This window comes from Podarcis erhardii (genome assembly GCF_964252035.2).
Source record: "Podarcis erhardii genome assembly, chromosome: 14".
Lineage (NCBI taxonomy): Eukaryota > Metazoa > Chordata > Lepidosauria > Squamata > Lacertidae > Podarcis > Podarcis erhardii.
Genome location: NC_138503.1, coordinates 27,174,991 through 27,187,436, shown reverse-complemented (window position 1 = coordinate 27,187,436; position 12,446 = coordinate 27,174,991). Strand labels below are relative to the sequence as shown.

The 12,446-nt window shown below is 40.8% G+C and overlaps 2 protein-coding genes across 4 annotated transcripts in view; both read right to left on the bottom strand.

Moving 5' to 3' along the window:
- Positions 1-7,620: 7,620 nt before the first annotated feature.
- LOC309328888 (uncharacterized protein C15orf61 homolog) lies at positions 7,621-9,561 on the bottom strand. The gene is made up of 2 exons (XM_081839371.1): positions 8,944-9,561; positions 7,621-7,998 (listed from the first exon to the last, which is right to left on the bottom strand). Exons 1-2 carry the CDS (start codon positions 9,320-9,322, stop codon positions 7,871-7,873), a joined length of 507 nt encoding a protein of 168 aa, XP_081695497.1. The 5' UTR covers positions 9,323-9,561; the 3' UTR covers positions 7,621-7,870.
- A 2,368-nt stretch (positions 9,562-11,929) lies between these two features.
- The window catches only part of IQCH (IQ motif containing H), a 79,843-nt gene continuing 79,326 nt past the window's right edge, over positions 11,930-12,446 (bottom strand). For all 3 annotated transcript variants that reach the window (XM_081838808.1, XM_081838807.1, XM_081838806.1), the window contains one exon: positions 11,930-12,196. In XM_081838808.1, coding sequence (XP_081694934.1) covers position 12,196 — 1 coding nt within the window. In that variant the 3' untranslated portion in view covers positions 11,930-12,195. The remainder of the gene's footprint in view (positions 12,197-12,446) is intronic.

Genomic DNA, 12,446 nt, shown 5'->3' with positions numbered 1-12,446 from the left:
AAAAATCACAGTAAAGCCAACACCTAAATAATAATCATAAGAACAGTGGATCCAAAGCAAACAGATCAAGAATAGACTGACCATTAATTGTCAGAAATGGCCTGGGAGAGTATTAATGTTTCTGCCTGCTATAACTCAGGTTGTATGCACACCATACGTATAAAGCAATCTGTTTTCTCCAAATAATTCTGGGGACTGTAGTTTACCCCTCAGAGCTACAATTCCCAACACCCTTAGCAAACTACAGTTCCCAATATTCTCAGAAGAAGTAATGTGCTTTAAATAATATGGTGTGTACGCAGCCTCAAAGGTAAGATGGTTCTGTAGAGGGCATTACTAGAAAAAAAGGCCCCTTTGGCATACACAAATGCACCATCAATTTGTTTAATTTTTGTTAGTCTTAACAACAGTTAAGATATTTCAGACAATAATCAGATTCTCAATTTTTTCCTCCAAATGTCACTTTGGACCATATTTGGTTGTTCTAACTATAACCCCCTCCTGGTTACAGTGGGCTACCACCCAATAATACATCATTTATTTTATCTGTACATTGACTGGTGTGTGCATCCCATTCCTTTCACTGCAACAGGCTGTCAATTTTGCCCTTTTCCCGTGAAACAAAATGAAAAGGTGCTTAAGTGCAATATGTACTACATTATTACAGAACACATTCAGCATGAAAGGTACAGATTGGGCCACATTAACAATGTTACTCAACCTCCTTCCACCAGCTTCAGGGGCTCTGTAATTGTTTTTGCCAAGCTATAAATTTTTGAGTAACAACAAAATTATTGTGATTTTTCTTACTAAATTATTCATACATTACAAAGCATATATGTAACAAGGCCCATGAATCACAAGGCATATAATGACCATATCTTAATGTCAGTTCTTCAAAGAAGAGGAATTCAAATAGATTTATGCATTCGGGTTAACTAAGGCACGTTGTTTTTATAGTGTTCATAATTCTACCTGTTCCTCCCACCCCCCAAAACAGAAACTTTATATGTTCTTTTCTTTAAAAGTGCTATATTTTTTTTAATGAAAGCTTTGGAGGGGGCAGAATAGCAGGCAAGCCAGGCATTTGTGTTAACAAGTGCTTTATATCACGTTTTGCACTTGGGTTCAATTAGTAGTACTAGTATAATTGGAAGAAAAGTTTTGTAATGAACCAGTCCAGAGCTCATAAACTGTGCTTGAAATGGTGAAAGCATCATTAAAGCAAATCTAAGGCCTATAGACAGCCTATAGGTTTGTGGGTAGGGGGAACAATGACAAAAAAAGTAGGGAAGTAGATTATCTGGTCTGCGGGCCTTTTTAAGGTAGGTTCATAAACTGCTTTTAGTTAACCCTTATTTTTTGCAGCCTTACTGGAAGTTAAACATTCAAACAAATTCACTAAGCAACTTCAACAATTGTTACCTTTCTTTCTACCAATTAGCAAAAAAGATTAAAATAACTCACCAGTAGAGGAAACAAGAATAAGCTACAACTGGAGTATAGTTTATAGCAAAAGTTAGTTTAGAAATCATAGTTTATAACAAACATTTTCTTCAATGCTGCAAAATGTAGTATAAGTTCATTCAAATCCAGGGCTCCAGTAAAGTTGTTATGATAACTTAAAAGAACAAGATCAACTTTACACTGATATAATATTGACAGTTGCTATGGATGTACCATAAATGTAATTATTTAGAGGGAAATTTAGGGCAGGCTACAGATAAAATTTAGGGAGGCAGCCCACCCGGTTGTAAGCCTACTTGGCTGTTTGTCCATGCTACCTTGCTTTTTTTAAAAGCAGAAAGACTGTTATACTACCCCAGGGGTCGGCAACTTATGGCCATAAGTTTAACCTGCCCATGGACCCCCGTCGCCTGCTCAGGGACCGCCTTCTGCAACGCTGGCCGGCTTCCCATTGGCTGAAGGAAGCTCCTGCAGCCAATGGGAAGTTGCTCACGCCTCCTCCACACCAGAAATAGCGTTTGTGCATGTGTGTGTGTGCGCACACACACACACACTCCGGCCCACCATGGCATCTGCAGGACCATGAACCGGCCCAACCCCTGTACTATCCCTTACTTAGCATTGTATATGAGTGTCAATCCACATTTCCATTTTAAATAGCAAATGCTTCTCACCTCATCTTTGTTTAGCTGTACATTGTCAATGGAACATGCATGCCATCAGATATTCATGACCTATTCAGAATTCCTCAAGAGCCACTTCTTAGCATTAATATTATTTAATTAAATTTAATTATTTTATAAAATATAGCACCATGTATTTAACATTAGAATTTTAGCAAATAAGTGATGTAAATAATCAAGCTTCACAAATCTATGTAGCATAAGCATATTCCACTGATAAATGTTCCTGACTAGTTTCAACTCAGGGTTTGGTGTTGATGTACCTGGCTACCTGTACATTAATTTAATCTATGTAAGTAGCTTTACTGTGTTCTTCCAAACTGTTCATGGAAGATTTTTTTAACGTTACAAAATACCAGGTTTTGCAAGGTCAACAACTCCAAACAATTTGAATGGGTCAATTAATCATGAATGACAATAGGCATTAGTTTACTTTCTGTGTACAATTAAGAGTTTTTCAGCAAATAGAACCTAAAATACCATTTTACAAGACTATTTTGAAAGGTGAAAGTCACTGGATTTCTTTCCTTTTTTTGCTGATCGTGCTGTTTATTGTACCTTAGCACTAATCCTTAAATATCTAAATGAACAGCTTCACTAGTTTACATGTTGGCTTATTTATTTAAAGGATTTTAACCCTGCATGCCAGTCAAAAGAAGACTCCCAAAGCAGCTTACAAATATCAATAAGATAAAGCCAACCTTAAGGATTACAGTCTGAAAGATATGACACAAAAGGAGAAGGGAAGAGGAGGATGAGGGGAAAAGCAAGCACAAACACGATGAATCTGAGTTACAAAGTTCCTGCAATGACTAGCTAAAATACTGAGTTCAAGGAGAGTAGGAGCCAAAACTTGCTGATATCTCAGCTGAGCTGGCAGGTAAGTTCTACGGTCCCATTTACATTATTGGGCTCAAAAAAAACACCACCAAGACAAATGGGTTTCCAAGTCTATGGTGTATCTACGCACATTTCTAAGAGCCAAAATGAAGCAACTCTCCATGACTTCTGTCAGTTTTGTTTTTTCATTGCTTTTAATTTAAAATGTACAGGTTAAAGCTAGGTTTAGTTCTGGAATTAAAATAAATTCCCATCAGATCTGAGAAATCGATCTTTATACAAACATAGATGCTTAAGACCATTACATATTGACATTAGTAGACATTAATGCAAGCAGGACATTAACACAAATACACAAAACACCCAAGAAATCCCAGCCATTTGGATTAGCAAACAATACTCCACGGAACAGAGCTTCTGTTAATAATGTTTCTTATTGTTGGGAAATCTCTAGTGGACCAAATTTGTCAAACACACAAAAGGTCTAAAAGTGAAATATAGTAATTAAGACTCTCACTTTATTGATTGGGCAGCTTAAGTAATTTTTCATTACTAACATAAGATTTAATACATATAAGTAGTTAAAGATTCTGCCTTGGCACAAGCCATTAGCATGTAATTGAACTAGTAAAAAAGATCAGTTTAACCTATGTTGATTACCACCTTATCTTTGAAAGGCAATTAAGGACCTCAATCATTGCAACAAGATTTGATTGTGTGGCCTTTATTGGACATTGATCTTTCAGCAAAGCGCAGTTACATTTTCCATTAATTTACAGTAACACAGTTTAACTTCGATACCTTAGACCATTGACCCAGGTAAGATGTCAGGCTAAGCACTTGTTTAGGTTAAGATTCTCCCACTAGTCATTACTGTTTAAAAGGGGATGCTGAAAAAATGCAGATACCTATCAACTGAGGTTTCAGTTATCGGCATTTGTTTCATCGCGCTTAACAACAAAGTTCTCGGCCTTTATAATGTCACCCCCCTAGCTCTTTTAAACATCATCCTTGTATAGAGTGAAAGAGATAATTAAAGCAAGAGGTACAAGGCCAATCCTATTGTGTTTCAAAGGAGAATACAGCAGATCACATTTCCTGAAAGTTTAAGGGTCATTATGTATTCCAGTCATCTTAAATATATAACACACGTACATTTCAGAAGTGGGTATAAACTGCATGCCAAGAGTAATTTATGGCCACTTGTACCGAATGGCCAAGAATCAGCAGGGGTATTGGGGGTTCCCCTTAAATCCAAAAGCAGTTCACTATGTAACATGGAGGGGCAGGGAGGTTATTTGAGAAACACGAGCCTGAAGCCGTCAGCTGGAAACTGCTCTGGACCAACTGACTGAACTAACCCATGTTCCTCAGCTAGCAAAGTTGACCTGGAGCTGCTAATTGTTTAGTCACCAAGATAACTCTTTTAAGCTGATTTTATACTAGGTGCAAATGGCCCTTAACAGCAATATTTCTGTATCTTCTCAGTTCCTATAGAGACCATATATTATTTTGATTTTCTGGTAAAGTGCTTAGGTTTTATTACAGTTGAGTGGTATATATGTATTGTTAAAAATACATACATATCCATATATATAACCCTGTGTGGGTCCTGTGTGGACACTTCCTGGGGTGCGAGACAAACAAGTGTCATGACCTCAAAGCCCAGCAGAGACTAGGACATACACAGTCACTGGCTAGGAAGCTGGACTAGGTGAAGAAGAAGAAGAAGAAGTAGTAGTTAAATTTATATACTGTCCATCAAAAGATCTCAGGGCAGTTCACAGAATTAAAACAATAAATAAAACACAAGTAAATAATTAAACCAAAACAACAAAACAATAACCCCCCCTTTCGACAGGTTCTTGGCTCCGAGATGGATATGGGTGATTAGGGGACCCCTGAACTTGAGGCTGGCTGGCAGGCAGGAGCTAACTGAACAAGACGCCACAGCACCAGGGCAGGAACCTCACAGACCCTTCCCCTGAGGAACCAGGTGCCTTTCACAGTAAGTTGCCAGCCCAATGGCACAGTGAGCACACCAAGTCAGAACGCTGGTCTTTTCAAGTTTCTCACAAGTGGGAGGAGCCTGGAGGCAGTGGCTGGGAAGCAGAGGCTTAAAGGGCCTCACTTGGCTTCCAACTCTTCTTGGAGCAGGTTCATTCAATAATGCATGCAGAAGGCCCCAGGTTCAATCCCAGGCATATCCAGGGAAACCTGGGAGAGTGTGAAACCTTCGAGAGCCACAGTCTATCAATTTAGACAATATTGAGCTAGATGGACTAATGGGCTGGCTTGATATAAGGCAGAGAACAATAATTTAAATTAAATAGGAAATACATATGAAGTCCAGCCTATCCGGTTGTGTCAACAATTCCTAAAAGTCTGTGTAAAAAAAAGTCACGTTTTCAGTGAATGTTGAAATGACATTGAGGCATTGAGTTCCAAATCCCATAGTCACACATCATCTGTCCTACACAGCCATATGAGCAAAAGGAAGCAGGTTTCAGTTAGTTGACACCCCAAAGGAATAATCCCTGAAAAATGAACAAACACTCTCTCATGTATACACAAGTAGTGTAACATTTTATGAGTAGTATTTGTTCCCTTCAAGTACTTCAACAGGTCACCCACTGGTCCTAATGAATCCAACAAGTGATATTATTATATTTGAACTCTGCCCTCAGCCATCTTCCAAGTTCATCCCTCACCATGATCAACTTCAGAAGTGCAAGAGGTCCATTGATTTTCATGTAATAAAAGAAAATGTTACATTTGCTTAATTGTTACACAGTGAGAGCAGAGCAAGAAATCAAGTCTCTGTTTAATGCTGCAAGCAGCACTGAATTCTAGTGGATCAATAGAGTACTTTGTCAAAGAGGTTCTCCAAGGAGGGATGCCCATCACTGTATGGACAAGGAGTCATGTTGCCTCCACTTATTGAAAAACAGGTAAGCAAAGTCAGCAGTCTCCATTATCAGAAATCAAATACGCTGCAGCTAGCAGAGGGGCCACTCCAAGGAAAAACTGTATTTATAGTGTGGTAATTAAAAAACATTTTATCAGTCTTGTGTTGAGACCAAACCTTTACAGCAGAATATTGACAAAATAAGGAGCAATGAATGAGCAGTATTTGATTTTAAACTTATGAGTTGCACTTATTTAATTTTGCCCATTACTGGGAAAAATCAGTTCCCGCTAATCTAGCAAAATGCTAATACTCACTTTTATTATTAATGAAGCTTAATATAGTATAACAGCTACTCCGCAATGTAAACTATTTATTTAACCTGTGCTAGAAATATTCCTCGGTACCAAATATACTACGTTAAGTGTTTCCTTGATTACAGATTTGTTTACAGTTGCTTTGAAGAGAAGCAAAGCCATTCACAATTCAAATCTGAAGTAAGCATTTTAAGACACATACTTGTGCATACATTTCATTGTAGCTTTACGCTTTAAAAATAATTGTGCAATATTTATTTCCAATGCAAGAAATATCTCTTCCCGAGGGGAAAAAATGCTGAACTAATTTAAATCAAATTTATCCATAGTGCAGCCAGCCAAGTTTTAATCTGTCCTGCAACACTTTGTTCTTCGTCAATTAAGCAATAATAGGACCCCATGGTGGTTAAGTCCAGTCAAATTTGACTATGGGGTTGCGGCGCTCATCTCACTTTCAGGCAGAGGGAGCTGGCATTTGTCCACAGACAGCTTTCCAGGTCATGTGGCCTGCATGAGTAAACCGCTTCTGGTGCACAGAACACTGTGATAAGTTCCAAAGTGCATGGAAACGGTGTTTACCTTCCTGCTGCAGCGGTACCTATTTATCTACTCGCACTGGTATGCTTTCGAACTGCTAGGGTGGCAGGAGCTAGGACAAAGCAACGGGAGCTCACCCCATCACATGGATTCGAACTGCCAACCTTACAATCAGCAAGCCCAATAAGCTCAGTGGTTTGGACCACAGCACCACCCGTGTCCCACATATGCACTAAATAGTGCATATTTAGTTTGGAGAGCACAAAACCATTGCATGCATTAACTATACATTAGCATAACCTAAAGTTACTTTTTAAAGTTCAATTGACTTCAGTAGGAGAGTTAAGCAGATGCTTAAACCCTTCCCTGAAATCAGTTGAAATGAACTGCTCAGTTTGGACCATATTATATCCAAACTGTCTGTATGCAGCTTTTATTCAGCACCACAGCCTACTTAAGTAATCCAGAATGGTATGCACAAAACTCTACTAAGTGAAAATGAAAAAAACATTTTTCTGGTTTCTGGACTTTTACATAAACGACTTGCTCATCTATATGGGAATGAAACCCCCACCCTTTACATATCAGTTTTATTTTTGTTTTAAAAATCAATGTTACTTCACGGGAGTAGCCAACATTGAGTCCTCCAGATGTTGCAGAACTACAACTCCTATCATCACTGACCATTGGCCTTTCTGGCTGGGGCTGATGGGAAATGTAGTCCAGAAGAATCCAGAGGCACCATGCAGGCTATCCCTGAGGTAGTCACATTTGGATAGTGTTATAAGTGTTGGGCAACAATATCTTTTATGATACTGCACCAAAAGATACATGATCAGTAAATAAGCAAAGACAATTCCCAACAACGTATATTTTCATTATTTTATTTATTATTTGAAAACCAAAAGTTTTTGAAAACAAAAGTAGCTTCAAGTAATTTTCCATGGTTTTTAAAATCTATTCTGCACTCAAAGAAAACTAAAGTGGTACTGAAGGAAAAATAGGGACATTTTGAAACTTAAACATATTACACACAAATAGATTGCAAACAACAATCCCCCTCTGTCTGTCTTTTGCTGCAATATACCATGAAAGCGTCAGTCCTTGAAATGAGTAGTTTAGTACATGGCACCTTCATCTTCTTTATTGAGGAAGTATATAGTGACTGGGCCACAATGCGTGTGAACAGTTTCTGTGACACTGACAAGGAACCAGGAGCCAATTCCATATAATAAAGTTGGGATACCTATGTATAAAAAAAAAGGGGGGGGACAAATAAAAAAGTAAAACCTCATATAACATAGTACTGCAGGACTCTACCCCACCTCCACTAACAAGCTGCAAGAAGCAAACTGCAAGGCTGAATTAAGACATGATTTTGTCACCCTTTAAAGCCAGGCTGGTTCCTTGAAAACAAAACATAAAGCATGTTGAGGTAACCCATTATCTGCACTTATAGATGTACTGATCACCTTCCTGGTGCCATTCTTTATTTGGCAACCCCCTGCCTTTCACTGCATGTGCTCTTACGAGATACATGCAAAATCCTTAGTGAATATATTTTGTTCTGAAAGTATTGGCTGCATTCCTGAGGACCAGGAATAAATAGTCCTGTTTTCTGCACATGTTCAATATGATCATATCCCAGTGTTCTCCACTGATGTGGCCAACACTGCTATGCATTTAGAGAAGTTCTAGGATCAGGGTAGGCCTGGGTGGGTCAAGTGATGCCTATTTATTTTGTTCTCTATCCTACTCTCAGGACTCTCTGCATCTCATGCCCTCTATCTACAGACCACACCCCTTTCTGAACCTGCTTCAAACCCTCTTTGAGCATCTCTGTCTAGCTGGAACACGTCCTTGAACTGTGACAATTACTCTTGCTTACTTGAATGGATAGAAAAGTGTGTGTACGCAGAAACCTGGATTTTGTATGGCTGGATTGTAGTGTACTGCACAAAGAGAGTCACATCAGTTGCCCTATGCACTTTTAATCCTGGCCCTGTCACTTTTGTCCCTGGCCCTGTGGGACTGAGTTCCATAGGTGCTGTGTAAAATACTTTTTTGTATGGTTTAAGTCATCTCCCTGTTACATCAGGTGTTAACTCTATTCAAGGTCTCATTGCACCTCAAGCCCTTGCTGTGTGCGCCACCTCTATACAGGCAAAGCCCGTTCGAAGACGACACTCACCAAAGTTTATTAGTTTGAGAGCTGTGAAGAAGTAGTTCTGCATCGCCAGGTCCTGGTGGGGTGCTCGGGAACAGTGGTACTTGATGAAGGGGAAGCAGCCGGTCCGCAGGATGTGGTAGTTTGTCCCTTTCACCTCCCAGTTGAAGTTGGAGAGCCCAAACTGGTCATTGTGCACCGCGCTGTACTTGACGCAGTAGGAGGTCCAGTGGGGCAGCCCCCTCTGCAGCAGGTGCTGGCTCAACACCTCGGAGGCTTTGGGCTTAGCAGGGCCCCCCCTGCGCAAGAGGGCCAGCCGGAGGAACCCCTCATGCACCTGCTTCAGGAGGGCAAGGCTACTTGAGGAGGGCTGGAAGGGACCCCAGCCCACCCGCCTCCCCATGTTTTGCTCTCCGACCCCACAATATCCTGGGGGGGGGGGGGAGGATGGATTTCTGTGTCTCCTATAAAATATGGTCTCCTCCAATGATTTTTTTTTTGGGGGGGGGAGACAGCCAATTTTTTTCCTTCAGACTCCCCACCTCAAATTACTTGCTGACACCTTTCCCAGGTAGCTTCAATTCTTGATATGCCCCTCCCTCCTCAACTGTTCACCCCCCCCCGTTGCTGAGGGAGACTTTTCTTCAGGATCTGCTGCCCCTCCCCTAAAACAACTCCCCCCCCCCTTTGCAGCCCCTCCCCCTCTCGTTAGTTGCCCCCGAGCAAGGGGGCGAGGTTCCTGCTTCACTTACTAACCTTCCCTAACCTGGAAAGACACGAAGCAACGCCACTCCTCCCCCCCTATCCCGGGAAACAACAGCGACCCCTCCTCCCCCCCCCTTCCTGGGGCTCCCCTGCACACTCTGCGCCTGCGCCGGTAGCTTCCCGACAGCCGCTCTGCGCCTGCGCCAGAGCCGGCCTACTGAATTTGTCAGACTCCTCGCGCGCTCCTGACTGGGCGACGCGCGAGGCCGAGAAGCGGGCGCGCGCCCAGCTGTCTGCGAGGATCTTTTCTGCTGAGAGAGGCCGAGCTCGCGCGCCCCTCATGTCAAGCTAACACTAATAACCAAAAACAACAACATGGTCCTCAGCTTAAAGCACCCTTTTCTAACACAACTAGTACACACGACTTAAATAAAAAGTGTTCTTTCCACCGGAGTGTTTGGAGTAGAAAGCTGCTGCAATTCGAACAAACAAACGAACTCTGTGGTGATTTATCTGAGGGAAACTCGTGGCTCTGAACCATTAAGCATCGTCTGTGATGTGAGGAGAATAATTGCGCAGAAGAGCGAGCGAAGAAATGGGAGCAACCTCTCTTCCCCCTCCCGCCCCCACCCACCCCTCATCCTTCAAATTTGGATAATTATAAACAATATTTCAAACTCAGCAATCTTAGACCAGTGAGCTGTAGAGCAAGATTGTGCTAATTAATCAATTACTACGCAACCACGTACCCTGTTTATGTACTAGAATGCACTTACAAGCCACTAATTATTAATCATAGTCAGTAACACATTTTGACTCAACTTTACCTTTGGATAATTAATAGAGCAGGGAGAGCTTTAATATATTTCTTGATTAGCAGAAACAATGGGGGTGGGGGTTGTAGGCAAGACAATAGACCTGGATACTGGTGCTAGGGGTTTTGGGGGGGCATGTGTATGTCTCTAGAGCAGCCCTTTGGGTGCCATTGCATTTCATGGGAAGCCAGGATCTTGTATCCCCAGGACCTTGCCTGGAATGAAATTACAATAGAAGAGAAAATAAGTGTGTGTATGTGACACTAAAAACTTGGATGTACTAATAGTTTTGAAGCTACTGTTTTGGAGTACAGTGGTACCTTGGGTTAAGAACTTAATTTGTTCTGGAGGTCTGTTCTTAACCTGAAACTGTTCTTAACCTGAGGTACCACTTTAGCTAATGTGGCCTCCTGCTGCCACCGCCACACGATTTCTGTTCTCATCCTGAAGCAAAGTTCTTAATCCAAGGTGCTATTTCTGGGTTAGCGGAGTCTGTAACCTGAAGCATCTGTAACCTGAAGCATCTGTAACCCAAGGTACCACTGCACAATGGGACTTTGAAAAATCACCTGTTTGGGTGGGGGTGATGCTCTTGTCTCTCAAGTCATTATCAAAAAAAGGTGAGAGCAGGACTAGGCCAGGGGCTGCTGCAACTAAAAGAGACTACCTCTTGTTTCACCCTTCCCCTCCTGGCCCTGTTTCCTGACTAGCTGGTCCTTTTCAGCATTTTGTATCTTTTAAGAACTCATGCTCAAGTTTGCTTTTTTCCACCTATGACAAATTCACGGAGAAGAGGATCAGGTTATCAATGGATAAAGGACATGTTGATTTTATAGTATCTCCAGGATGCCTCTGGATGAGTGTTCCTGCATTCCTGAAGTAGGCCTGAGAATATTTTTGTAGCATTTGTTTATTTCAATATTTTAAATTGTAAACCAAAGTGGTATATAAATGAAATAAATGCATAAATGCACTGTTTGAAGGCTTCTCATTGAAGTATCTGTCTTGCCACTGCGAAAACAGAAGAGTGGACTACATGGGTCCCATTTGATGTGAGCCAACTGCAAGTAAGGTTATTCTGATGCTCCCATTCAGTCTGTTTTTGCCTGTTGTGTTTAGATTGTAAGCCTCTGGGTATGGGACTGACCTATTTTTAATCTGTGTACGGCACTTAGTGAATCTTATATGTTTTATGAATGAAAGTGATACAAATAATATCACCAGGACTCAGCTCCAAAACCTCCCCCCAACCCCCAATGCTAGAGCTGAAACCCAGAAGGACTTGTGAAGTGGAATATGAGCATACTTATATGGGATCTGGTAGAAGAGGAGTGCCCAATCTATGGACTCTGCTGCCATACAAATGTACTCTAGTTATTCAGGAAAAGGAATGACCAAGAAATCATGTATTCTGTTAGGAAAGCTTTCACATGGAAAAAGCTTGGGAAATTATAGGATCCCCCCCCCCAAGGAAGCAAAAATGCCAAACATATTTTTAAAAATAACTACACTTAATTTTATTGGAAGTATAAATCAATACTCCTCTAAGCCATATAGAGGTCATAGCATCTGATACAAAATTTTCAGTGAAAAAAAATTCTGTGAGTCAGGATTCACTGTTGACACCGGTCTATGTTCTGCTACATGTATTTTTCAACAATCCAAAACACAGTTGTAGGTGGAGTGTTTATTGCAGTGTGGGGTACTTTAGAACTGGAAACCAGGTGGATAATTTAAAGATGTTCCGTGAGATTAACCTATAAGAAGAAATAAATTATAACTAAAAAACAATTTAAGGGTTAAAAAAAACTTTTTCCTGCATTCAGTGCTATCCTACCCTAAAGATAAGCACAGGGAGTGACTTATTGTATACTAACATTTTACTATTTGTTTCTCAAATAGTTGAATTATGAGAGACTGTTTTGTTAAATTTGAGAGCAAATATAGTGTAGAATTAAACCAAATGTGTCTCCTTCCACAGGTTGTATTTAGGATGTCACCCCCCCA

Excerpts from the sequence above, each read along its gene's own strand:
- LOC309328888 (XM_081839371.1), bottom strand. The coding sequence starts at position 9,322 with ATGGGGAGGCGGGTGGGCTGGGGTCCCTTCCAGCCCTCCTCAAGTAGC. Across the intron at positions 7,999-8,943 it reads TCTCAAACTAATAAACTTTG|GTATCCCAACTTTATTATAT; the intron begins GTGAGTGTCGTC and ends TTTTATACATAG.